Source organism: Ictidomys tridecemlineatus, chromosome 10 (assembly GCF_052094955.1).
Source record: "Ictidomys tridecemlineatus isolate mIctTri1 chromosome 10, mIctTri1.hap1, whole genome shotgun sequence".
NCBI lineage: Eukaryota > Metazoa > Chordata > Mammalia > Rodentia > Sciuridae > Ictidomys > Ictidomys tridecemlineatus.
In genome coordinates, this window is record NC_135486.1 from 125,374,885 (window position 1) to 125,402,295 (window position 27,411).

At 59.8% G+C, this 27,411-nt stretch overlaps 1 protein-coding gene across 2 annotated transcripts in view; it reads right to left on the reverse strand.

Annotated features, from left to right (window-relative positions):
* Positions 1-27,411, reverse strand: part of Sbk1 (SH3 domain binding kinase 1) — a 51,322-nt gene continuing 23,911 nt past the window's right edge. The window contains exons 1-4 of one of the 2 annotated variants that reach the window (XM_005323779.3): positions 23,130-23,268; positions 5,760-5,992; positions 4,348-4,550; positions 1-3,598 (exon numbers count right to left, since the gene is read on the reverse strand). In XM_005323779.3, the coding sequence (XP_005323836.2) occupies positions 2,753-3,598; positions 4,348-4,550; positions 5,760-5,985 (1,275 nt within the window). In that variant the 5' untranslated portion in view covers positions 5,986-5,992; positions 23,130-23,268 and the 3' untranslated portion in view covers positions 1-2,752. Of the gene's footprint in view, positions 3,599-4,347; positions 4,551-5,759; positions 5,993-23,129; positions 23,269-27,411 lie in introns of those variants that run through there. The other variant, XM_078024162.1, reaches the window with a different exon arrangement.

The following is a 27,411-nucleotide window of genomic DNA, read 5'->3' on the forward strand; positions in this document are numbered from 1 at the left end:
TAATTTTTCTAAACTTTTGTTTATTTTATAGCAATTGTCATGATAAGAGAAGTAGATAACACATTTAAAAACTTTCTCAGGGCCAAAGGGTGCCAGAGTATTTACAAACACATATTGGGGGGTCGCGGGGGCAAGACATGAGTCTGGGGCTCTGGGGCTGGGGTTCCACCCAGGACCCTGCCCCAGGTCCCAAGCCAGGCTTGAATGCTACCAGCCTGGGGGCTCTGTTCAGTGGACCTGGTGGGGGACCCTCCAGCTGGCCCGTGGCCCCACCTCCCATCCATGGGGCTCCCCACACCCCACAGGCCAGCTCAGAGGGGCCTCTGGGAAGCACCGAAGGACGGGGGCAGTGTGGGAGACACAGGGGCTTGGACAGAGGCCCGGGACGCCCTGGCCTGCCCCGGGGTGGGTCAGAGACCCCCACAGGTGCGCGCACACACACGTACACATTGTACCTTCACAGAGGAACCGCAAGGGGGAGGGTTTTTTGTGATTTTTTTTTTTTTGTCTTCTAAGTCTCCATGTCTACGGTGTTATTAATTTTTTGCTATTTTTTGTTTGTTTCTTCAACAATGACATAAACTGAGGTAAACATCTGTGACCAACACCTCTCCTAAGGGGCAAAGGGTCCCAACCCGACCAACAGAGACAGTAGCAGCAGCAGCGGCGGCGGCAACAGGAACAGAGTCCTGGCCCAGTTCCAGTCCTGCTCAGGGTCAGGCGGGTTGCTGCCGCTGAAAACAGAGGGGACGGGGCTACATAGCTATGGTCCCCCCCCAGCTCTAACATCCTAGGTACTAGTACGACAAGGGAGGACACTCCCAACAGGATCTCAACAGAGAGGGAGAGGGCGTCTGGCGGGGACGAGGACTGGAGTCTCGCATCCTTGTTATTGCAGGAGATCAGGCTGTCGAGAGGCCTAAGGCAAAAGGAGAAGTGGCTGCTGGGACAGAGGGCCTGGATGGCCCAGGTGGCCGGGCAGTGACGGGGCCTTCTCTGAGATGTGGCGGGGGGGTTTGCTACTTACCTGGCGTAGGTGGGCCCCATGCCCTCTGGGAGAGGGGTCTCGAGGATCGGGCGCATTGGGGAGGGGCCGGGCCCTGGACGACACACGCTGATTGTAAACTGGGCAGGGCAGGGGACCGATAGCCCTTTTGCGTGGTGGGACTGAGGGGGTGGATGGAGATGTGGGGGCTCCAGGCCAGAGGGTGGTTGGTGTCCCCTGTCGCAGGCCTGGCCTATCAAGGAGTCCCCTCAAATGCTCCAGAACCCCAGGAGGAACCCTGGTAGAGGCAGCCGGGGCTGGTGGGCAGGGCACTGCCAGGCAGCGGGAGCAGCCTCACCCACATTGAGGTGATTGTGGGCCCAGCCTCCACAGAGGGTGGGTCTCGGGGAGCTGGCTGAGGCTGGCTCCTTTCCTCTTGGTTTTTGCCGCCCAGGGGCCGGACCAGCCTGCAGGTGCCTCCTGGCTGGAATCCCTGAGGGGTGTGGTCAAAATGCAGGCCTGGCCACCCTCTTGACAGCTGCCTGGTGAGGAGGCCGGGGCAGGGGTGCGGAGGCGTCTGGCTGCACAGTCACCGGGAAGCACAGGGCATCCCACACATGTGCTCTACACACCCGCACACACCAGTCACTTACCCTCGCGGGCTTCCACGCCCTCCCGCATGCCCGCAGGTGCCCTCCTACCCCTGCCTTCTCCAGGGACTACGGAGGTGGGGGTGGGGTCAGCCTGACGGGGCATCGTGGAAATGGAATGTCTGACCCCAGCAGCAGCCCAGGAGAAATGACTGTTCCAAACTAACTCGCTGCCCCTGGGGTCCCGGCTGAGTGTCCGGGTGGAGCCCGAGGACTGGGAGGATCTGGGAGGACCTGGGACAGGGTTCTGGGGCAGGCAGCAGGTGCCCCTGCAGAGGGAGCTGGACCTGCCCTGGGCTCCCCTGCCCTAGAGGATGCGGCAGCCCCTGAGACCCCTGCCCTGGAGCCCTTCTGTCCCCCAGAGGTGTAAGGACAGTAGTTTTGGGGATAGGGAGAGGGGAAGGACTACCAGAGCACCACCTCAGTGGCTCTGTGGCCAGGGCAACGTCTCCCCTCCTGGGCTCAGGGTTCTTATCAGCAGAATGGGGGCGTAGGGCCACCACTAGATTCTTGGGGCCTGTGCCCGCACATATGTGACATCCAGACTTGTGCTACATTTTCCAGGGGCTTGGCCTCTCCCTCCAGCCTCCCAGGAAAGGGGCAGGATATGCCTGCCCTCTGCTGGATGCCCTCCTCCTTGGCACCAGGACTCGCGCCCCATCTCAGCCCTAAGCTTCAGTCCCTTTCTGTGCCCAGGGTGCAATGGGGACAGAGTGGAGTGGCCAGAAGGGCAGGGACTGTGGGATAATCTACCAGGGTGTGCAAAGGGCCAGGAGCAACTTGTAGGGTTCCCAGGGCTCAGGGAGGTGTGGGGGAGTCTGGCCCGCAAGCTCCCTGGCTCTGGTGTCGGGGCCTCTGAATCCTCGAGTCTGTGGGGTTTGGCTCCCTGGGCCGAGGCCCACCCGCAGGGCCGCGCGGTCTCCTGGTGGCTCTATCACCCGCCCACCGGACTGGCCGGGTGCCTGGGCCGCCTACTCTACTGCTACTCCCTCCCGCCGCCGCAGCGGCTGCTCCATATCCCGCCGCCTGGCAGAACCGGCTCAGCGCGGACCGAGGGCTGCTCCCCAGCCGCCCGGCTGCGTGCTCGGCGCCCTGGCCCGAGGGCGGCGGGGCCGGCTCAGACGCAGATCTCGATGGCCGTGGCCAGCACCACCTGCCCTTTGCTCTTGTCCGGGCGGCCATCGGTCCTGCCGGGGGGCCCCGGGGGCGCCAGGCCAGCCTCAGGCACCGGAACGGGCACGGGCACGGGCACCGGCACCGGCACCGGCACTGGACCGACAGCGGAGGGCGCGGGCCGCGAGCCGCTGCCGCTCTCGGTCAGCACCGTGCGCTTGAGCGGCCCAGGCGCCTCGAGGCGCAGCGGCCCCGCGTTGGGCAGGCGGTCCCCGGGGCCCGGCGGCTTGCGCGCTCGGTGCGAGGGCCGCCGCCGCAGCTCGGACGTGAGCTCGTGCTTGAGGAAGCGGAAGACCTCCTTGGCCGGCCCGCGGCGCTCGGGCTCCAGGGCCAGCAGGCGCTGGAACATGCGCAGCGCCGGCTCCGTGAAGCGGCGCCACTGTGACGGCAGCCCGGGCAGGCGGCCGCGCTGCCAGCGCACGAACTCCTCGAAGAAGGCATCGGCGCCCGACGCCGCCTCCCACGGGAAGTTGCCGGTGAGCACGCAGAAGATGAGCACGCCGAAGGCCCACACGTCCACGCCCGTGTCCACCGCGAAGCCGTCGGCGCGGCCCGCCTGGCACACCTCGGGCGCCGTGTAGGGGATCGTGCCGCTCACGCGCTTCACGCGGCAGCCCACGCGGCGCGTCATCCCGAAGTCGGCCAGCTTCACCCGGCGACACTCGCGATCGAACAGCAGCACGTTCTCAGGCTTGATGTCGCGGTGCACCAGCTGCCGCCCGTGCATGAAGTCCAGCGCCAGGCCCAGCTGCTGCACGCAGCGCTTCACCGTGTCCTCGGGGAGCCCAACCTGCCAGCCAGGCAGGAGAGCCAAGCTAAGTGGTGACCAGGCACGCCTGTCCCCACCCCACCTTCTCCTCCTCCCTCAGGCCTTGCCCTGGGGCTGCTGCCCTCTGGCTGCCTCTAACTGGACATTGCCCCTCTCCTGTGACTGCCCCAGGTCCTGGTGCCAGCCACCCTCCCCCATGGTAGCTGGCACTTTTCCATCTCATGTCTGGAGGGGGTGGCTGTCATCCCCCACCCTACTCAATAAACGGTGGCAATCCCAGACGGAGCCCCAGGTGCAGACCAGGTGCTGCCCTAAGCCCCTTTTCAGATGGGGTCTGTTAAATCCTTGGTGGCTCCTATGTCCACTTCCCCTAAAGGACACCGAGGCTCCGGGAGGCCTCCTCCACCAGCACTTGGCACAGCAGAGTGTATCCTGGGGTCTTCCTCACTCTCTCTGCCCCAGGGTCACCTCTTTTCCAGGTGGACCTGACACCTCCCACTTTGAGCAGCTCCTGAGCAAGGTGCCCCTGGACTTGAGCCCATGGCCCGGCTGTCTCCTCCCGGGTGTTGGCCTCTGTCGTCATCTGGCCTACCAGGGGCAGGTTTCACTAGGACAGCGGCAGGACCTTTCTCTCCCGCAGCTCTCCAAATAGAGACTGACATACAGTAGGCACTCAATAAATGCTTGTTGATTCAACCATCTGACTCCTAGTCTCACACTCTAGGGACCATGAAGACCATTTCCCCTCTCTATGCCACCACCCCAGGTACCTGGGGAGGGATGATGTCAAACAGGTCCCCAGCAGGCGCGTACTCCTGGGCGAAGACGTAGCAGTCCTCGGTCTCGAAGACCACGTCGAAGGCCTTGATGATGAAGGGGCTGGACGAGAGGCTGTTGGTGATGCTCACCTCCCGCAGGAAGTTCTTTAGCTTCGTTTTGCTCTTGTTCACAAACTTCAGTGCCATTTTTGTACCTGGTGGGAGCCATGGTGACAATGGTGAGGCCTCTCCCTATACCTTGCACCTGCCACATTCCCATACCTGTCTGCACAGCCTGTCCGGCAACAAGGCCCACCAGGGCTCTAGCAGGCATGACGGGGCCCTGTCCTGTAGATGGGAAACAGGCCCAGAGAGGGGAATGGACTTGCCTGTGGCCACACAGCAGGCCTTGCTCAGGTGCTCAGGAGGCTGCAGCCTCCCGCCCCTGCTCTCCTGTTTTGCGGCCATGCTGTACACTTATTTGTGGCCTCTCTTTTCCCAGCCAGAGCATGGCTCCTCGAGCACAGGAAATTGCCTTGTCAGCTGCTGCGTCCCTGAGTCTAGCACAGAGTAGTTGCTCAGCAAAGATTTGTTAAATGGGTGAACAAAGACGATACGACACTGAAAGACAAAGGCCCCTGACACTGTGCCTGGACAGACACGTGTGCCCTCCCGGGTGCACACACGTGTGTCCACAGAGCACTTCCTGTGACAGGACCGCCTCCAGCACCTCACATTCACGACTCATGCTTCATACTGACCCTAGGAGGGGAGCGCTAGCCCTGTTTTCTAAATGAGGGAATGGAGGCACAGGAAGGCGGTCACTTGTCACATAGCAAGCAAGCAGTGATCAGGGACCCATGTCCAGTTCTACTCCTGCTGCCCTCAGTGGGCACAGAGACCCGGCCCTGGCTGTGTGCCCTCTGAGCGGGCACTGCTGTGACGTGGGGGCTAAGCGAGATGGCTCTGGGGCTGGCAACTGGGTGCCATCCAGGTTTGAGACCTCTAACTGCACGACCTTGGCTAGGTGTGGGTCTCAGTGTCCCCCTGGAGAAATGGCGATGGCCACACTGACCTCACCTTCTGACCATGGTACCCTACTCCCAAGGACCCCTCGCTCTCCGTCCACCTCCCTAGGGCTAGCCATCACCACGTCACCAACTCCCCAAGCGCGACTGTGCCCCCGTCCTCTCCCCCCAACTCCTGAGGTCCCTGGGTGCATCCCCTTGGCTGTACCAAATGGCCCCCAGATGGCCCCCAAATGGCCTGCCCTCCAGCCTGGAACTCTGTCCCGAGTCCTCCTTGTCCCATCTGCTCCGTCTCCTCTCTGGGCCGCTTCAGTTCCTGTCCCCTCCACCAGGACCACGGTCTCTGCCTCCTAGCTCCCCACCAACCTTACTAACGGCCACCCTGCGGACACTCACCTGTGCCCTTGTAGGCCACCAGGTCGACTTTCCCATAGGTGCCTTTGCCCAGCTCCCGGACAAGTTCGTAGTGCTTGGTGACGTCGCTGGCAGCCAGTGTGCGGAGGGTCAGTGCCTGCATGTCTTCGGTCAGGAGAGGCACACCTGTGCCTGGGCCTGGGGTGGTCCCTGGCCCACAGCAGGGCAGGGAGTGCGGCGGGTCGGGCTCTGGGCAGCCCACGCTCATCTTCTCCCTGTTGTGTGGGGGAGTTCAGTGTGAAGAGTGACATCAGACCAGGTCCCCCTTCTCCATCTACCTGCCACCTCCCCTGCGCCCAGGAAACACTCCTGGGCCCCATGCTATGCCCAAGATGACCACAAGGGGGCATCAAGGATCTCTGTCACATCACCTTCCAGAAGCTTCCTGGTCAGGCTGGAGCCAATCCCTATGGCTCCTTAACACTTGTGCACCCCTGGCCCATTGGTCTGCTGCTGTCATCCACCCAGTGCCAGGCAAGACACACATTTATGTCACACAGACACAGCCATGTCAACCTCAGGTGCGTGTGCTCATTCATAAATTTGCCTTGTGCTTTGCTTTCTCAGGAGACGGGATCAAACCAGGGCTGTGTGCAAGCTCAGCTCTCACTGAGCCTCATCCCGGCCCCAGCCCCAAATACGAAGCAAGTGCTGTCAGGCGGGCTTCAAAACCCTGGGACGCAGCACCCACCCGACACACAAATCCCTGCTCTTCGGTGCTTATGTCCCAGGGAGAAGGGACAAAAAACAGAGAAAACATAAATTATCTATGATGATCAAAGGGGACGTGGGCTGTGGGAGGACAAGGCTGGGATGGGTAAAGGGCAGGCCTGAGGGGGGACTGCGGCATCCAGTGCCTTCGCCACATGGCCTTGCCCCGGCTCTGGCAGGACACGGCCACACACAGCACTGCCTAGACCTCCCCCAGCAGATGACAACACAACCCTGCTCGGGCACAACACAGTTGTGGTCCCAAGGCTGCACCCTACCCCGTCCCTGGATGCTGGGACAAAGACCCCGTCCTTCCTTCCAGTCACCGCCTGAGACTCCTTTGTTGTCCACACAACCTGGGGCAGTCCTCCTGGACCCACCCCTCACGGCCACTGCGTTTGTCCCCAAGTAGACCAGTGTCCTTGAATCTAACTGTGAGTATTGGGGTGGGGGGGAGCAGGGTGTCACAGGGGGTGAGTACAGGTCTGGGGACAGGAGACCTGACTGAAAGGCTCCAAGTGGGTGACAGCAAACTCAAGAGGGGGACAGGGAGCTCATGCCCAATCCTGGCCTTTATCTTCCCCTGTTATTTACTTAGTTTTCCTGCAGTCTGTCGAGGCGTGTCGGAGGCACCTCACTACACCTATCCAAACCCCAGGATCTGACGAGTCGTGACAGATCCATATTCACGAAACCGCCACTGTGATCAAGATAACGAACATGCCCATCGCCCCAAGAGTTTGCTTTTGCCCCTTTATAAGCTCCTGCCCCGCCCCATCCTTGTCTTCTAGGTGTCCACTCTGGGACCTTCATTTCTTGCGTGCAAAGTAGAGAGGGCTGGGCCTTTTCCCGGCGCTTGCGTGAAGGTGTGCACGCATGCGCGCATCACCCTTGGGGGCCAGTACCCGCCCTCTATCAGCTGCCTTCCTGGCGCACCTCCCTCTGCCCTGGCCTGGTTCCCTGTTACTTCTAATCCCAGAGGCCTCACCCAGCACTCCCAGCCCCCCAGGCCTCTGCTCCCTGAAGGACAGGCACCATCGCTCCATCTGAGAGAAAGCGCAGATTTGGAGTCAGACAGCCTGGGTTTGAGTCCTAAATCTGTCGCTTGCTCGCTGGATGTGATGGGCAGGTTAGTTCACGATTTCCTCCTCTACAAAAAGGATGTGACCACGGCACTTATTAGCTAAGCTGTTAGGATCAAGTAAAATGGTAGACATGAAGCACCTGGTACCTAGTGTACAGTAAGCGCTCCCTAAGTGCCTGGCCTGATGCCCATATGATCATGAGCAGCATTTGCAGGGAGGGGCCACTCTTCAGGAGCCCAGCACCCCCCCACCCCACCCCCACCCCGGCCCAGCGGCTCCCTCCCAGGCCCAAAGCCTCTTCCTCTTCCCTCTCACGACCCAGCCTCCCACTTCGCAAGGAGGAGGAACATCAGGACGGAGCTTCCTGGCCTCCCACCAGCCCCAAGCGGAGCTCCATCTGCACCATCCTCCCGGTTGGCTGGGGCGCAGGGAGCCCTCCCCCAGCTTGACTTCCACCTTCAGGATTCGCTCCCTCCATTCATGAGCCAGCTCTGCTCGGGGACGGGGCTCCAACAGCCCCTTCCCTCCCCAGCTGGGGCCGTTTCTCTCCTAGTTTACTTTGATCAGAATGTGTGCTGGGGACTTCATCTGAAATGCCACATGGTCGCCCTCAGGTCTAGTCCGCAGTCCGGTGAGCTCCTTTTAGAGACCCCTGGAGGGAGGAATGGCACAGACCTCCGGAAACCAAGTCCTGCCTCCCCTCCTCTGCCCTCAGGTCTTGATGGAACCAGGCGTCCAGGTGGTCCCAGCTCTAGGCTGCACGGCTCTGGGTCTCTTTGCAGTAGCCACAGCTGGGCCGTAGGGGGTGCTGTTTCCCCATGCTGCTCCCTCTGGTGTCTGGGCAGCCAGAGATCACTTTTTCCAACCCCAGCAAACGTCCACTACCCGGTGACGAGGACCGAGTTGAGAAACTGCCTGGGCTGGCTTGGTGCCAGCAGGGAATGCTGTGGTGATTTTTGTGTGGGTGTCCTCAGGCCAGTGTGTCCCAAGCCCCCGGCCTCTGTGTGTGTGTGGTACTGGGGATGGAACCCAGTGGCTCCTGCATGCTAGGCAAGGGCTCTGCACGGAGCTACATCCCCAGTCTAGGGATCTCCCTAGTTGCTGAGGCTGGCCTCAAATTTGTCATCCTCCTGTCTCAGCCTCCCAAGTTGCTAGGATTGTAGGTGTGTGCCACTATGCCCTGCTCTCTTGGCCCTTTCTGTGGATGGTGTCGGGGAGATGCTGGGCTGCTCTCCTGACCTGGTCCCGACATGCGTAGACTCCCCAGGGCTGAGGTGGACAGTCCCTGTGAGTGCAGGCACATGTGTACACAAGTGTGCAGTGCCCCCTCCCCCCAGGTTTCAACCCAGTGGCTTTGGACTGCTTCTGCGTCCCCTGGGAGCTTGACTGGCAGCTGCAAGTGGCCACACGCCTTCCCTGCTCACACCAGGGACTGCTGGCTACTTGGCTTGCCCCTGCCCCTTTGTCCTCCAAGCTGACCTGGGTTCAGCCCTTGCTCTTCGCCTATAGCCTCTGTGGCCCCAGCCAGTCTCCGCCAGCGCTGCAAAGCCACCTCTGTCACTTCCCTGGCCACTCAGGCCTCGTTCCTCTGGGAAGCTTCCCTGATGCCCAGCAGGTGCCAGTTCCCACTTCTGTGAGCACCAGGATCCTGTACCGTGTCCCTTTCTCATGGACTCTGCTGACCCTGTGGGGAGGGGGTGTGTCTGGACAACGCCCCTGTCCATCAGGCCAGGAACTCCCCAGAGGGCCCAGTGTGGGGGGTCCCCACACTGCCCCCTCCTGCCTGTCCCTCAGGCTGTTTTCCACAAGGAATCGATCCACACGCCTGTCCCGGCCACCACGGCCACCAGGTCATTGCCCAGGTATTCGCTGCCTCTGACCCAGTTACCACACATGTGACTTAGGAGGCACAGTGGCAGTGACAGAAACATCACGGGCCTCAAGGCTCCGCAGCCTTGATCCCAACATGTGCCACACTCTGGCTGGGTGACCTTCAGTGGTCCCACTACTCCTCTGGTCCTGTTCACATATCCATACGGTGAAGGAAACGAGTGCCATCAGCACTAACTGTCCCTCTTGCTACAGGGCCAGGGGCTACCTGGCCTGATTCCCAATATCCTCCAGGGTAGGTTTTTTTTTTTTAATTTTAATTTAATTAATTAATTTATCTTTGTGGTACTGGGGATTGAACCTAGGGGTGCTCTACCACTGAGCCACATCCCCAGCCCTTTTATTTATGTTGAATTTTGAGACAGGGTCTTGCTAAGTTGCTGAGGCATCCTCCTGCCTCAGCCTTCAGAGTCACTGGGATTACAGGCCTGGGCCTCTGCGCCTGGGTAGGGTAAGTATCATTGATAACACCGTCACTTTAGATACACAGATGAGGTGCAGAGAGACGAAGTCCCGCACCCAAGGTCACACAGCCAGTCCTGAGCCTGGCTCCAGGCTGGCACTTTACCCACCGTATCTTCCAGAATGCTGGGCTCATCTGCCCCAGATCCCTTGGGAGCAGGGAGGGGGCGGGGTCTCAGCCAGGAAAGCCCCGCCCTCTGGGACGCCCTGCTGAACCTGCCTGGCACTGGGCACAGGGCTCAGGCTGCACAGGCGCCAGCTGCTCTGCTCCTTTTCCAGATGAGAACCCCAGGCCCCGAGTGAAGCAGGGACATCTGAGTGGCAGCAGGCGGGAAGGCCGCGAGGCGTGCGCCAGCGCTGGGGGGACTGGATCCTCAAGTGCTTATGTCACTGCAGCAACTAGAAGGGCAGCTATGGCCTCTGCTGACCTCAGTCCCCTCCAGGTAGTGGCTGCCACATCCGCCCACACTCAGGCTCACTCTGCAGCCCCTGGGGACCTCCTTGGGCCATGCACCTCAAGGGTGTGTCCTCCTTGGCCCCAAGGGAGGCCCTCCATCTCCCTTCTGAGTGGCTGAGAGCAGGTGGGGCCCCTCTTTAACGCAGCAAGGGTGGCTCTGCCATATGCTGGGAGGGCCACCGTGGTGGGGGAGGGTTTCCCAGGAGAGAAGCGAGACTGAACCGCCCACCACTTCCTGTTGGCAGGCAGCTGGGGCTGGTGTCACCCTGCGAAGCTACACTCGACTCAGGCCTGCCTTGAAGCCCTGCCCCCACCACGCGTGGACACACACGGACACACAGGCATGTCCCCAGGCACACACGGACACACAGGCATGTCCCCAGGCACACACAGACACACAGGCATGTCCCCAGGCACACACGGACACACACAGCCGCACGCAAATACACATGCGCGCAGACTCTGGAACACGCGTGCGCCCGCAGGGAGCGCTGCCAGCTCGGCAGAACTCCCCTCTTTGAGTCCTCACAAGAACCGTGGGAAGGGGACAGGAAGCGTCCTATGTTTTCTGAGAAAAGCTTCATGGAGGGGTAAACTCTACATGACAAAGCCGTCCATCAAGAGCGTGCGGTTCAGTGATTTCAGCCACTGTACAGCTGGGGACCCTGCCACATGGAGCGTGGCTCTGTTTTACAGATGAAGATTGAGGATTTGCCATGGAGGACAGCCACCGGGCGCCAAACTTGTTTCCCCTCCTGCTGTACAAAGTCACTGTTGGAAAGTGGCTGTCCCACAGGAAGCCACATCCTCAGCCTCCTTTGCATCCAGGTGTGGCCGTGAGTTCTGTCTCCCCCTGGGAATATAAACCAAAGTGAGGTGTGTCACCCCTAATCTGGGGCTTGTCCAGATTCAAAGGCTCCTCTAGTCTCCTGGCCTGGTGCAGAGGACTCCGAAACCCTAAAGGGTGATGGGGCCCCAGGCATCAGGAGGACCCTTGTTCCTGGACGGGGCACCTCACTTCCCTGGGTTAGTATCATTCTTCCAAGACCCTGTGGAAGGCAGCCATGTGCTGGGGTCTCAGGCACCCAGGTGCCCCTGTGACTTCACCTGCAGGCCAGGGTTCCTGTCTGCTGTATTCTGAGAACGAGAAGCGAACTTCTGCTGTCAGGCTGTGACCTGGGCGGACTTATCACAGCAACTGGTGGCTGCTCCAGTTCAGGGGCTATGTAGCCAGGCCACAGAGCTAAGATCTGAACCTCCCTGTGTTCAGATGCCTGGAACCTAGCCAGAGGTTACCCCGGATAGTGACAACACTGCGGCCAAGTGACAAGAATCCAACTGTAGGAGTGAGTGGGAGTGACGTGTCTGTCGAGAAGAGAGCCTGCCATTCCCCCGCTTTGTGGGAGAATAACACTGGCCACATATTTACTGAGCGTTTACCATGTGCCGGGTGCCGTGCTCACCACGCTGGGCCACGTCACTTCATGATCACTGTCCTGGGAGGTAGAAGCTGGCTGTTGCTCTCTCTGGTTCTGCTGTGGCTTCAGTGTCCCCTTTAGAATCCATGTTGACATTTAATTAAGGGGTGGGATCGCAAGAACTGGTTAGGACACAATGGCTGTGTCCTCATGAAGGGGCTCATGCCATTACTATGGGGATGGGTTCCTTATGAGCGCTGAGTCCAGCCCCCACTTGGCCTCTCTCTCTTGTCCTGCTGCCTTCCACCATGGGATGGCTCGGCAAGAAGGCCCTTGTCAGACGCCAGCCCTTGACCTTGGACTTCTGAGCCTCCAGCCTTGTGAGACAGAAACTGCTGCTCATGATTCGTTACCCCGTCTGTGGTACTTTGCAGTGGCCCTAAGTGGCCTAGGACCGCTACTGAGGCACAGAGGGGCTAAGCAGTTTGCCCAAGAGTTTGTAGTTAGCAGAGCTGTGATCTGAACTCAGGCTGCTGATCCCAGGCTGTCACGCTCCGTGTCCTGTGAGGCTCCTGAAGGCAGACCCGGGCAGAGTGACTCAAAATAAGACGCTACAGGAAGGATGTGCGTTACCCATCACGGGGGTGGAGAAGCAGAGGCTGGGAGCCCATCTGCTGGGGACTCGGTGGGGGGGTTGGCTGGACCCAGTGATGCAGCCAGGTCCTGCTGATTCTCACACTAGGATCCTACGATCCCCTGTTCCATGCCCAGGTCCCCTTCCCTAGGGGCCTGGAATGGGCAGGTGCTGAGGGCACCCCAACAGGGGCCAGGTGGGGAGGATGCCTGGGCTGGACCCTTGTCCCGGGTGGGTGGCCTCCCTTCTCTGGTTAGTATCATTATCAAAAGGTCCTGAAGAAGCAGCCGCGTGCTGGTGGAGTCGGCACCAAGGAGCCCGTGATCCCGCCTGCATCCCTGTTGGTCCCTGTACTGCGAGCGGCAGGAGCTGCGTCCTCAGCCTGCGCGCTCTACACCTCCGTCCTCCTCTCTCACCTGCCTCCAGGTTCCTGGCTCCGATCCTGCTCGTCAAATAACTTGTCTTAAGGGCAGATCTGGCCCAGTCCTGGCCTCGACACGCATATCCAATGGTTTCTTTTCTTTGGGGGCACTTGACCCCTGAGCCACATCCCAGCCCTATTTTGCATTTTATTTAGAGACAGGGTCTCTGTGAGTTGCTTAGCGCTTCTCCCTTTTGCTGAGGCTGGCTTTGAACTCGCAATCCTCCCGCCTCAGCCTCCGGAGCAGCTGGGATGACAGGAGTGCACCACGGTGCCCCTTCAGTGATTTCTTGAGGGAGCACGGTCTGTCTCCTTCCGCTCAGCCAGAGCCCCCCTTTCTTTGGACGGCCCTCCCTCTGCCCGTGTGGTTCAGGAGGGTCGTCTCCACTCTGGCTTCAGGCATGGGGCTGACCTAGGCCTCGCCAAACCAGAGATCCATGTCTGCCAGAGATGGACGTGTGACCCAAGGTGACCCACCAGGGTCAAGTGCTAGGACTTTGGCTACAGGTCTCAGCACAGAGGTGCCCTCTCGCCCTGAGCTGTACAGCTGGAGGGCACAGCTGCTGGGGACGGTCTACCACCATGAGCGGGTGAGTCTGCCTGACCCCGAGGCAGCAAAGAGACACGAGGAGATGGAAGATGCAGGGACTCCTGGTGACTTTGAGCCAGTCACACCCCTGAACATTTCTTTCATGAATCAGTCTATTTCCTTTTTGGCTTAATGAAGCCTGTTGGAGTTAGTTTGAGAACCCCCCACCTAAAGAGTCCAGAAAAGTGTCCGTACAGTCCAGCAAGAGGCCCAGGAGCTCCTGGAGGGTGAGCCCCTGCCGCCATCAGCCAGCCATTCCCAGCCCTGGGCCAGGATGGGACAAACGCGGGCTGAATCATTCCATGAGTGTTTGGGAAGTGGCAACCTTTTACATCTTGGCTTTTCGGAATGTGACCCTGCGGGCACATAATTATTTCTCCACGGGTGGCAGGAAGGACCGCTGGGTCCATTTCACAGGTGCAGAGACTGAGGGCCAGAGGGAACATGCTTTGCTCACAGTCACTTAGAAAGTCAGTGGTAGGGCTGAGCGAGAAGCCAGGGCGCCACAGGGCAAGGCCCTGTCCCCTCTGGTAGCCCAGTCCAGCCCCCTGCACAGCACAGATGGGAGCAGCTGTGAGTGGCAATGGCCACTGTGCACAGAAAGGCTGGCAGGGCTGAGACGGTTGGTGACAGCCAGAGAGAGGAAAGTGAGAGGTAGCTAACGCTCAGGGAAGCCCTGTAGAGTACCCAGCGCCTCAGGTAAATGAACTCATCCTGACACCATCCCATGACATATTACCCCCAAATTACACATGAGGAAACTGAGGCACCCTTAACTGAGATCATCCCGTCCAGGGAGCCACAGAGCCAAGGTTCACACCCAGCGCCCATCACTCACACCCAGCAGCTTAACCTCTAGGCTGATGTCTCTAAAATGACAGCGTGAATGTCACCGTTTATGTTGCCAGTTTCATATTCACTGCAAGCCCATTTTACAGACAAGGACACTGAGGCTCAGAGGGGGTTAGGCCACTCGCCCCCAATCAATCCGTGCATGAGCAGCAGAGCTCCGACTCCCCCTCTTAGCTCTTGGTCTCTGGTTCCCAGCCCCAGGTCCCCCTCCCGCCCCACTGCGTTCAGCACCACAGGCGTGGACAGCGCCCGGGCAGGCCCAGCCTCCAAGTGTAAGAGGCCCTAGAGGATGAGGAGCAGGCGAGGGACTGGAGAACTGGACGGTGGCTGGAAAACCACGTCTGGGCACAGTGCCATTTAGTTAACCAGACCTTTACTGAAAGACACCCGGTCACACCCGACGCTTTGCTACTCACTACACACAATGAGTGGCCTGCACGCAGGCGTTTTGCCGAGTGCACGGGAGTCTGTCTAAGGTAAGTTCTAGAAACAGGGGTGTGAGTTGAAGGGCAAGTGTGTTTGGGACACCTGCAGGTGCCTGACCCCCTGCTGGGAGCTGTGCCCCGCACCCCTGACCCCCAGGTAGGGCAGGGCTGCTTTTTGGAGGAACACAGCGGCGGCCACCAGCCCCTTCACCCTCTCTGGGTCTCCATGTCACTGTCACCGAGGTCAGGCAGTTCCAGGTGGTTAGTGCTACCTTGACGTAGGGGAAGGGTTCTCGCTTGCGAGGGTTCACGAAGCCACTCAGCCCCTGCGGCACCCACCCTGTCACCACCCCTCACTCCTACTGGTCAGAGCCACCAGCCTCTCAGCTGCCCCTGCCCCCGGAGCCTGCCCTTGTCACAGCAGCCAGGGGGCACCCCATCACTGCCAGCTCAGCACCTCCACTGGCTCCCGCCCCATTAGGTCCTCCCGATGCCCCTGTTGGCCCCGGGCCGACTCCCCTGGGCCCTGTGCTTGGCACTCGGGTCTTCCTGCTGTTCCCGAGCCGGCCAGTCCTGCGTGGGGCGGTCCCTCCACCTAGAAAGCTCTTCTCTGACAGCATGTGGCTTGGCTCCTTCCCCCAGGACCCGCTCAGGGGACACCTTGCCAGCGAGGGCTGCCCTCCTGCCCTCCGACCCCGCACCCTGCTCTTTCCCCTGGTAGATGTACCATTTGCAGATGTTTGACACAATTCACCGCCTCGAGGCGTCCACTGTGACTTCTCTTTGTCCCACCAGGTCTCAAGCACCTGGAACCGTTGGCTGCTGGCCCCAGGGCTGCCACAGGGCAACTGAATCTCGGGAGTGAAGGGAAGTGCTGCAGGAAGGCACTTCCTGAGGGACAGTCCTTAGGGCCTGGGGGGGTAAAAGGAGCCAGGTGTGGCTGGGGAGCAGGGAGACCGACCGGGGGACAGTGACAGGAGAGGTTGTATTTGCTCTTGCACCCAGGCACAGAGCCAGGTTTCCAAGAGGGTCCAGAGGACAGTGACCTGCCCAGTGGCCGCCTAAGTCCCCACAGTGGGCCAGGTGGAGCTCGGGAGGGGAAGTCCTTTCTCTGGGTCCCCAAGCCAGGTTTCCGGGGCCACCTGACTTTAACACTTTCCCTGAAAGATGTCCCTGCCCCTCACGTTAGTTTACCGCAGTTCAGACAGCTGTCCGCACGTGGACTCTCCTGTCACTGCTAGGGAGAGGGGGACCCAGAGCCAGGCCCTCTGGGCCCTGAAGGAGGCTTAGGAGGTACTTATCCAGGCTCGGGCCTCGGCCACTGGTCCCCTGGGAGCCCTGGCCATCGCTCTTCCATTTTCCAACCTATGAAATGGGCTGATTTAGTGGTTCTTATCTTTCAGGGGTCTTTACAAGCTCAGGACCCTGTTCCCTGAGAAATGTCCCCATGCAGCAGTGTCCCCTTCTATATACAACAGCAGAGGACAGGGCCCCGGGGAGCCCCCAGACTCTAAATGGGACTCTGCTTCCCCATGGTCCTTCGACACAGCACAGACCCTGTCCCGCACCCTGTTCCGCTTCAAAGGAAGAAGCCGATGTTCTCAGGTCTCCTCCTTGTCGTCCACTGAGGTGGAAACCGTGCTCTGTCCCTTCTTGGCAGTGTGACCTTGGGCGGGCTGTGCCACCTGCCTAAGCCCCAGCTTGCCCCGCAGTGAGACGGAGCTGACCATGCCCAGTGAGCCTGGTGGGCCGCCGCAGGACAAAAGGAGCATGTCCCCAGGTGTCTGGTTCTGAGCAGATGCCTGGAGCGGCCGGGGAGCTGGTTCTGTGGCTGATGCTGCAGGTGAGCCCGGTTTTCTGTCCTGTCCACAGAGGCCATCTAGACTCCCTAAACCTCACCCTGAACCCACTCAAGCCGGAAGGAACGACGGTCCGTGGACCCGCCTCTCCCATTTCCCAGATGAGGAAACTGAGGCAGAGTGGGGACTGTACCAAGACCCAGTCACCTTGGCGGGAGGGAGCCTGCTCCTCCTCTCTGCCCCTCCTCCAGGGCCCGCAGGGTTCCCTGTGCTGGGTGAGGCTCCAGGTCTGGCTCCAGCCTCAGCCTCTCCTTCCACTCCCCTCCCAGCTGGCGCGCAGTCTGCCCCTTCCCTGGGGCACAGCCTTGGTGGCTATTAATAGTCTGTGACTCTGCCAGCCTGCAGCTGGTACCCAGAGCTGAACAGGCTACAGAACCTCTTCTGGCCCCAGGGGAGGCGGGAGCCTTGGGCCTCATCCTTCCCAGCTCCAGGGCCTGGGGCAGAGGCAGCCCTGGGGCTGTGGGGCCCGGGTCTCCCAGCCTCACTGCCTGGGGGAGGCGGGCAGCCCAGCCCTTGGGGGGTGACAGGCTAGGGCACAGGGGGCTGGGGTCCCTCACCACTGCCTGGCGAGGCAGGGGTCTTGGCTGTGAGCAGGGACTCCTGGGAGGCTCGGCCCCTCCCCTGCTCCTACAGGAGTGGACGGATGTGCTGTCGCCCAGCAGGCTGGGGCCCAGGCTGGGACACCACCATCCGGGTCATGAGGCTTGGGGCAAATCACTTACTCCCTGAGCCTCGTTTCCTCGTGAGTTATGAGCACAGTGAGGACGCAGGTTCAGACACAGGTAGTAACAGCCAGTGCTCCTGAGCCACTAGGGGAGGGGAGCTTCCTATGCATCTTGACTCATTTAAACCCTACAACAAACTTAGGAGAAGCTATTTCTTATCCCTGGAGACCAGAGAAGGAAAGATTCAGTGAGCATCCCAGGTCACACAGCGAGGAAGGGCCCCAGAGAGCATCCGCTGGCTCCAGGTCCTTCAGTAAGTATTGGTGGAGCGCCTTTGGAGCGCTCCGCCGGGCACTGCTCTTGGACCTGGAGGACAGCAGGGAGCCACAGGAACAGCCGGGCCCTCAAGGAGCCTGTGTTCTGATTAGTGGCAGACGAGGAGGAGCTGGGCACAGTGGCACAGGCCTGCCATCCCAGCAACTTGGAAGGCTGAGGCAGGAGGGTCTCCCGTTCAAGGCCAGCCTCAGCAACTGGGCGAGACTCAGACTCAATAAAAAAGGCTGGTGTCGAAGCTCCGTGGTAGAGCACCCCTGGGTTCAATCCCCAGGACCACGGGGAGGTAAGGGATGAATGTCAGTGGGGAGACACTCTATAGGGAGATACAGGCAGGAAGGGAAGGACCCCATGAGTGGGTGGCCACAGGGCCTCGCTGAGAAGCCTGTCGCCCCTGGACACACAGCTGGAGAGCTTTCCCGGTGGGAGCCAGGGAGGTGGGCTGCGCAGGCGTGCTCAGGGGCAGGACTGCCGAGGGGTGGCCAGGGGCGACGGGGTAGCACAGAGGGCAGGGGGGAGGGGGAGGCCGTGTCGTGTAGGGCTCTGGAGACCACGACACAGACCTGGTTTGCACTCGGTGAGATGCACGCTGAATCCCAGGCCTGAGCAAGCCCTTCCTGAAGCCAGCCATGGGCCACCCCTGACTGGTGGAGGCTGACACACCACACCCACCTGGGCCTCGAACCTCGCACTCAGAGCCTCCTCAGGATCCAGCGAGAGCGGAGACCCTTCCCTGCCCGGCAATAGGTCAGGACCGTGGCCCAGCCCAGGCCAGGCCCCCTGGGTCCTTCTCATGGCCGTGCTTTGTGGCCTGTGTAGGAGTGGTGGGGACTCTCCCCTGAACTGCAGACACAGGGACTTGAACACAGCCCCATTCCCTCGCCTGGAGCCTCTAAAGGTGGGGCTGGTGCTCCCTTTCTGCCCAGGGCTTCTGAGGACTAAGAGCAGAACTTCAGGAGACACTAGGTGCCATTCACAGCCCTTTACAAATATTCATTCACTTAAGCCTCATGATGGCCCTACAGGCAGGTACTAGTATCGCCCCTATTTTATAGACAGGGGTATGAGGCACAGAGAGGTTAGGTACCTTGCCCAAAGCCACACAGCTGGGTCTGGATTGCTTTTTTTGGGGGGGGGGTGGGGGGGGTGGGGGGAGGCACAAGGGATTGAACTCAGAGACACTAGGCCACTGAGACATATCCTCAGCCTGATTTTGTGTTTCATTCAGAGACAGGGTCTCACTGAGTTGCTTAGGGCCTCACTAATTTGCTGAGGCTGGCTTTGAACTCATGATCCTCCTGCCTCAGCCTCCCAAGCTGCTGGGATTATAGGCGTGCCTCACGGTGCCTGGCTTGGATTGGAGTGGCAGAGCTGGGCTCAGAGTCCTGCTCGGGGCTAGGAGTGCAGCGCCTGGGGCCAAACGAGAAGATGACGCCCGGTGCCTGGCCGCCGGGTGCACTTGGCGGGGGTAAACTCTTCACTGCCTCCTTCCAGCCCCAGGGTGACATGGTCCCCAGGCGGGGCTGAGAGGGGTCTGGAGAGTCCTCTCTCAGATGTGGCCAAGCCATGGTGTGGATGGAGCGCGGGGGGGGGGTGGGCAGGAGAGGTGGCTTCCAGGTCCAGCTGCTGCCATTTCCTGAGACCCAGATGGAGCCGGCGAGGGATGCCCGGGGCCTGCAGGAGGTGCTGGTCCTGGCTCTGGCCCTGAGCCACCGGCCTGGGGCAGAGGCCTCCGGCAGTCACCGACCACCCGCAGGCGTTGGCTGGACAGCAGAGGCCGGGGTGCAGAGAGCCTTACCCAGAACCCTGCTCCTCAGGCTGAGCTCCAAGGCAAGGTTCAGAGAGCCCCCGGACCCTCAGCCCTGAGCCCACCCTACCCTGTGCACCTTGGAGCAGTACAAATTACTACCTTCCAAAGACGCCTGTCCTGTCTTGGGACAGCACCAACAGCCTTTCACTTCCTGGGACCAGCCCAGGGAAGCATAACCACCAAGGCTTACCCACCCTCTCACCAATGCCCCTTTGAAAAACTGCCAACAGTTCCTGGGCACATTTTCTAGGGCAGACCCTGTACTAGGCCCTTTTCATGATTGCATTCACTTAATCCCCCAGATGACCCCATATGGTTAGTATTATCCCTGTCTTATACATAAGTAAACTGAGGCCCAGAGAGGTTAAGTGACTTGCTGAAGGTCACACAGCAACCAAATGAGGTACAAAGCTAGGCAGAGTCCAGAGTCCGTGCTCTCAACCACGGTGCTCTGCCATCTACTTTGACCTCAGGCTGCTGTAGACCTGTGTCCAGAAAGATGGCACACTTCCTTCCAGGGCCATGCCCAGTGGCTGGGGCCCAGTGCTGGCCCCTGGCCCATCTACTTGGCAACACCCATCAGCTTCATTAACGTTTAGGGCATGTTGGGTTTCTGAGTGACTGCTGCATCCACGCACCCTTCTGCCTGACTGAAACCCAGACCTCAGTCTTACAAAGTGAGAGCAAGGAGGAGGCTTACAGGCAGGGAAACTTCAGCCCAATGTTCTCTGGACCGATGGGTAAACTGAGGCCTGACAGGAAGCCTTCCTCTGAGAATCCTTGGCAGGTCCTGGGTCTAGAACCTTGGACTTTTGCTCCTGGGCAAGTGGCAGAGTAACAACAGGTTTAGATGACCGGATGCCTCTAGCACAGGGTGGCAGTGTGTGACCGAGATGGGACCAGAGTGTCCAGGCTCATGCCCACTTCACCTCTGAGCCCTAAAGACCCCGGATGGACACTGCTCTCTGCATCTTCCGGCCTGCGCAGGGGAGGCCGGGAACACACACGTGCAGAGACACACAGAAGGTCCCCTGCTGAGCAAACATTTTTCTAGCCTCTTCCCTGGGCCTTCAGCCCTGGACGCCAGTAGCAGTGGCCAGGAGGTCACATCAATGAGCGAACAGGCCAGGGGGGTCCTAGGGCAAGCTGCAGAGGCATGTGTCCTGTCCAAACAAGGTGGCCATTCCTCAGTTCCGGCATAGGGCTGCCACCTCACCTGATTCTTCCAGAGGACCTGAATCAGTATTTGAATATGAGACCTTCCAATTGGTTTTTTTTTGCACCAACAGCAACTGTAAACATGTAAATACACCAGATCGACAAAACGCTTCCATAAGCTGTATATATATATATATATATTTTTAGTTGTCAGTGGACCTTTATTTTATTTATTTCTACGTGGTGCTGAAGATAGAACCCAGGGCTCCCACATGCTAGGCAAGCGCTCTGCCACTGGGCCACCACCCCGCCCCGTTCTTAAGCTGTATGTGACAACACGTGCTGGGTCATATGCTGGACTCTGGGTTTGACAAGGCCAATGTGATGGGGACCAGACAGCCCTGTCCCCCGGAGGTCACAGCCCAGATGTGCTGAGGAACTTCCATAGCGCACGCAGACACACGCCACGGTCTCCAAGCCACCAACCATTCACATTCATCTCTACAGGATGCGCCAGGCCAGGTCAGGTCAAAAGGGGAGGTGGAGGCAGAAGCTGCTCCCAGGCCATTCTAGAGTGGGGCTCTAGGCCCGGGGGCGGGCGTGGGCAGCATGGGACAGCGGAAGATGATTAGAAAACCCGGAGCAGATGGGCCAGGAGAGAGCAGGCTGGGGAGTGAGGTGGTTTAGGGCCAGACTGCAGAGGCCTGGACTCAGTGGGGGGTCACTGCAGATTAGACACAGTCCTCCTCTGGCCTAATGTCTCCCCCTGGTCAATGACTCCACTCTCCACTCTGGGTCCACTCCCTTCCTGTGAGTGTGTGGTCCCAACCTGCCGGGGCATGTGAACTCCTTCCCGGATGCTCAGGACACACCTGGACGCTTCTCACGATCCAACTCCTATCTACAGCTGCCATGCTGGCTGCAGAGAGAGTGGCTTGCCCTCTGTCACCCTCTCTGGGAAATGCCACATGCCTGCCCAAGGTCACACAGTCTTTAGGGCAGCTGCCAGTCCCCAGCCTGTGCTGAGGGTGGCTGCCTCAGCTGTCCCCTCAGCTGTCCTTGAACTTTCAGGAGGGGCTACAAGAAGTTGGGCCTGAAGCAGTCCCTGTCCTCCCCTCCTCCGGGGTCTCACCTTTACCCCCGGGGCCATGCCAGCAGCAGGTGTGTGGGGTGGGGAGGCAGGGACCTGGTGTGGTGAAGGGGGAGAAGAGGCAACAGCGGCTCAGGCTCAGGGTCTCCAATTCTGCAGAAGCTGGGGGTCAGGTGCCTTAGGTTTGGGGTCAGGAACTGATCAGCTGGCAATGACCAGGGCCACCTTAACGGTCCAACTAAATGTGGCTGGGGCAAGCCGACAACAGCTTGGGGGGTCTGATCAAGAAGAGGAACAGCTCAGGAGAGCTCAGGAGACCTGACAAAGGGCCCGACTCAGTGCACACACACCTGCTAAAGGTCCAAATGAATCAATAAACAAAGGAGCTACTGGGGGGCCCTGGTACCCAGGGTCCTGCATCCTGACACTCAGTGTGCTCACCTATCGACTGGGTTTGGAGCCAATGCCTGCCTGCAGAGGGCTCCCAGCGAGGAGACTGGGGGATCCCAGCAGCCCAGAGTGTTCTCTGGCATCAGCCAGCCTCTGCTGAAGATCTCCCATTCAGAATTTCAGGGTACAACCTCTGGGGACACCTCACTTCCCCAGGAGTTGCAGGGCCTGGGGTTCAGGACCACACTGAGGGCGGGGACCGTGGATGCTTTGCAGACTGGAAATCTAAAGCAAGAACCTGGAATGGCCTCTGGGCTGTCCAGGACACACTGACCCAATCCTAGGTTTGGCCCTGGGTGTTTTGGAGGTCAGGAGAAAGGAGGAACTTGGGTTTACTGTCCCTGGGACACATGGGGACAGAAAAGTGCTCTGTCCTGAAAGGGCTTCTTCATCTAGACTACCTCTCCTCCCCAGAGACACGCGCCTCACTTTGGGGAGGGCTTGCCCCCTCCCTGTCCTGCGGGGCAGTGGTCTGGGTGAAGATCCCCATTGTGGCCTGAGTGGTGGGCAGTGGAGACAGAGGAAACAAGGGATCCCCGCTCCTTCTCTCAAACACACCCCTTCCCTGCTCTCAGACAAAGACACCACCCAAAGCCACCGTCAGCGCCCAGAGCCACATGCTGCAGGCCCCTCACCTGTGGACACCCCCATATTTTCCCAGGGGACTCTACTTGAGAACTGAGGCTGGCCATGGGGGAGGGGTGTATATACTCCGAGGACCTAGGGTCCAGCGCTCCGGGCTCAGATTTTGAGGAGCCTCTGCACCTTCTGCTCTCCTCTCCACGCACAGGGGGCTCCCTCATCACCCCCTCCTGGGGCCCTGGAGCAGCGCCCAAACCTCAGGGTTAGGGTGTGGGGTGGGGGAAGGGAGAGGAGGAGGGGGCGGCTCCTCCAAGCGAGACACAAAGAGACGTCCTTCAGCCTCGGCTCCATGGCGACGCTGGGGAGGGGGAGCGCGCTCACAATACTCGCTTCCCCACCTGCAGGGATGCAGGGACCCCGGGGGCCACTCACCTGCCGCCCCGCACCTGGGCCCGGCTTACCTGGGCTGGGGCCGCGGGGACGCCGCGGCAGGGGGCCTGGGCGCCGTCTCGGTCTCGATCAGCCCGGCCCCGGGGGCTCAGGGCGCCACAGTCACGGGCTGGGATCCGAAGGGTGCCGTCAGGGGCTCGGTCGCCCGAGTCCCGGAGGTTCGAGGGGGGTCCCCGAGGCTTCTTGCTGGTGAGGGTTCCCAGACCTGGGGTTTCCGTGTGCCGGGGCTGGGGCTTAGGATCCCTGATCTGGGGAGTTCCGAGCTGGGTCTTGGTGGCTTGAGGTGTGGAGTTGCAGCGACCGGGGTCTCGGGAGGGGTTCCAGCAATCCCGTTCGGGGAGCTCTGCGTTCTGGGTCTTGGGGGGCCCAGACCGAAGAGGGGGAGTCTCCGCGGAGCCGCAGGGAGCTCTGTCTTCGGAATCCGAAAGCTGGCTCCGCTGTCCCCCGCGGGAAGCCGCTCGGTGTTGGCTCGGGGGCCTCCGCTGCCCGGGGCTCGCTGGACGCTGGATGCCGGGGGGATCCCCGCGCTCCGCGGCTGCGGGGCTGCAGGGTCCCGGCCACCGGCGGGCGCTGGGAGGACGCCCCTCAGCCGCTGGGGGGCTCCGTCGCCGCCGCTACGAGCAGCCCGGCCCTGCGGTCCCGAACCCCGGCCTGGCCCGGGCTCCGGCTGCGGATCCGGCTCGCGCTCCGCCTGGCGCTCGGGCCCCAGCGCCGGTGCCCGCCCGGGCTGCGCTCCATCGCGGCATCGCGGCTCCGCCCTCCCGCCGGCGCGCACCTGCCCGCCCGGCCCGCGGCTCCGCCCTCCGGCTCGCGCGCCGCCGCCCGCCCCTTTGTCCGCCCCGCTTGGCGCGCGCGCGCTCCCGCCCGCCCGCCGCGCGCTGCGGGGCGTAGAGTCTCCCCGCGCGCGGGGCGCGGCGCGGCGCGGCGCCCCCACCCGCCTTCCGGCCGCGCCGGGTCCTAGCGCCCGCGGGCTCCTTCCCCCTCCTCCCACCCCCGCCTTTTCTAGGTCAGAGCCCACGGGGGGGCGAGAACGAGGTTACAGAGGACTCGGGGGAGTCTCAGAGGGTCACCTGGTCCAGCTGCCTGGCCCCCGAGGGACCACGCTGCCCCAGACTGTCCCAGTCAGTGCTTGTGGGGCGGAGCCTGGGTCTGTTTCAAGAAGGGAAAACAAATCCGAGTTCTCCTATTCGATATGCATTCACTCCATCGTCCCTCTGTCCCTCTGCCTGTCGGCCCATCTATCTAGCCATCCATCCATTCATCATCCATCTATCCATCCGATTTCGAGCGAGACCCCAGAGAACAATCGGCTCAGGGATGAGGTCTTAAACTGGGGTCTTGGGCTGTGGACCACTCGGGTGGCATCTGTGACCCTTGCTGTAAACGGGAGGTGACTAGTCAAGGAACGCAGTGGGGGTGAACGGGGCTTGGACAGAAGGGAAGAAAGGGGATTCCTGGCAGAGATAGAGGTGCAGCATGTGTAAAGCCACCCGGCTGTGAAGGAGCTTTGTATGATAACCGGAAATTGGTGGCCTGAATGGAAGTGGGGCGGATGAGGACAGAGATGAGATGGGGACAGCACATCTTTCCAGGCCCTAGTCTCTCTCCCTCTCGTCCTTGCAGCACACTCTGCTTTATGAGAAAGCCCCCCAATGCCCCAGGCACCTCCCCTATTTCTTCTGTGATTAGGCGTTTTTCTCAGTCCTACCATCTGACTGTTTCTAGAACTTTGAAATCCAGGGATGAAGAGCTCAAGTACCATAGGTCACATAAATGACTGAATAGGGGCTGGGGATATAGCTCAGCGGCAGAACAGCGTTTAGCATGCAGGAGGCCCTGGGTTCCATTCCAAAACTGCAAAAAGTTACTGAGGTCAGGCAAAAGGCTAGGGAGTAGTGGAAATGTTACAAACTGGAGGGACCCCAGGCTCCTGTGGCCAGATGGTGTTTCAAGAAAAGCAGAAAATCCATATCCTAACATAAAATCTTCCAGCTTTTCCATGTTTGCAGTGCGTTCCCCAAGTTCAGAAATATTGACTGGACCAAATGAAACACGCTTTGGCGGCACATCTGATCTACAGGTCGTTGGTTGGCAACCTCTCCTGTTGAGAATATTGCTCAGTGTCTAACTTGTCTTTCTCCCATCTCTACTTACATGCCAGGCGAGCGCGCTACGGCTTGAGCCACATCCCCAGCCCCCTCTTCTTTGTTTTCCAAACAAATTATCCTGCCAACCAATTCCTCTGTGGCTGCTGTTCCTCCCCTCCCTCTTCTTGAACTACCAAGGTCAAGTTCTACCCTCTTGATTCTAATGCTGTCCAAGGAAGGCACAGTGCCCCCAAACTAATGAAGGTGTTTGAGTTATTGGGAACACAGTAGAGGGGGGCTGGAGAGGGAAGAAGTGGGAAAGAATGTCCTCCTGGGTCTAACAACCAAGTCCCAGGACATTAGAGCTTATCGAGGACTTTCCTTTTTATCGGATGAGAAAACTGAGGCCTAGAAAGGAAACGGGTCGAATCAGGCCTCGACACACTCCCCGCCATGGTTATTACTTGTTGGGATCTAAAACATCCCCCTAAAGCCATCAGAGGCTTGGTTCTAAGATTGGTGCCATGGGAAGGTGGTGGAAACTTTTTCGGAGGGACGTAGTGAGAGATTTTAGGCCACTGGAGGAGTGTCTTTGAATGGGGCTTGGGGGACATGAGTCTTTCCTCTCTTCTTTTCATTCCTGTCCATGTGGTGAAGGAGCATTGCTCTGCCACATGCTCCTGCCACGGTGGACTGCTTCACCACAGGCCCCAAAGCCATGAGACCAACGAAACCTGGACGGAAGCCTCCAACGTGGTGAGCCGAAATCAACCTTTCCTCTTCCTAAGTTGATTTTGCCAGGTGTCTGACAATAGCAGAACGCTAACCCAGTTCCTGAGGGCTGGCCGGGTTGAGGCCCCCTTCTGCAGAAGCCTTCCTTGATTCCTCAGTGGGGGGCTGTGATTACCCACAAAGCAATTAGGAAAAGTTGGCCAAGACGCATTGTGGGAAATAAGATCCTGTCCTCTCCCACGTCGGAGCTGAGAGGGACTCTTGAGCCCAGAGACACGGCGGGGGTCCCACCAAATTTAAGCTACGGCTGCTGCTGGGAAACTTAGGGCTTTAGTGTCCTGGGGCCAATGGGCAAGGAGAAGGGGAGTCGCTGTCCCTGCAGAGGAAGGGCGGGCTGTTTTATAGAGTGGAAGCCCACAGACACCTGTGTGGCTCCAACGGTGCATGGATTATGATAACCCACAGATTGGGTCCCTGAGGTCCGAAGGGGTCACACCTGGCCAAGATGAGAGCTGAGACTGGAACATGGTAGAAATTTTAGGAGGTGAGTGTGGATCATTTGAAATGGACAGTGGAAGGGGAAGGATTGAGTCCCTGGTTAGGCCCCCAGATAACTGCAGCAGCCGGGAGAGGAGGCGGTAGTATCTCCTCTAAGTCTTCAAAGTCTCCTCTTAGAAACTCTTCAGAGAGGCACATGGCGAGGGCTGGGCGCAGCTCAGGGGTAGAGCATAGGCATGCATGCGCGAAGCCCTGGGTTCAATCCCAGCAAGGAAGGAAAGAAGGAGGGGGTCAAGAAACTGCCCTGACCAACAATAAAAAAAAAAAAAAAGAAACTGCCCTGTAGCACAAGGGGAGGAAGATGGCAGCCATGAACTTGTGCCACTCAGACCTCTGGCGTCAGGGAAAGTATTCAACCAAGCAAGGCAACTGTGAAACCCATCTCTGGCTCCCAAAAGAGGCTCCAGTTTGCTTCCCATGGACTGGTCCCAGCCAAGGAACAACAGCACACCTGTTCCTTAGAGGCACAGAAGCCCTCTAATGGGCGACCTTGGATCAAGGTCGCCCCTTGGCATTGTCAACACATTCTCTGCACTGCAGCCAGAGTCTCTCTCTCTCCCCTAAGGGCTGGATCTGGTGCAGCCTGCGGCTTCTCCCAGCCCCCCTCTCGCTCCCGCTCTTCGATCTCCTCCCGAGCATTTTCTCCAACAAATTGCTGACCCCACCTTGGCCTGCTTCTCAGAGGACTGAGCCATACGACATAGCTGGAGAGAGGAACAACGAACGCAGCAGTTTAGGAGGCTGTGGGTCTTGGTCACTGACACCTAGGGATAAACCATCTCGCCAGACCCAAGCTTTTTCCCCAGCAAGACCCCCCAGGGGTCTTGATAGGCATAATTTGGATAGCAGAAAGCAAAGGTAAAACTTGGCCATGATTTCCACAGCCCTGTAGAACACAGGTTAGAAATCAGAGACC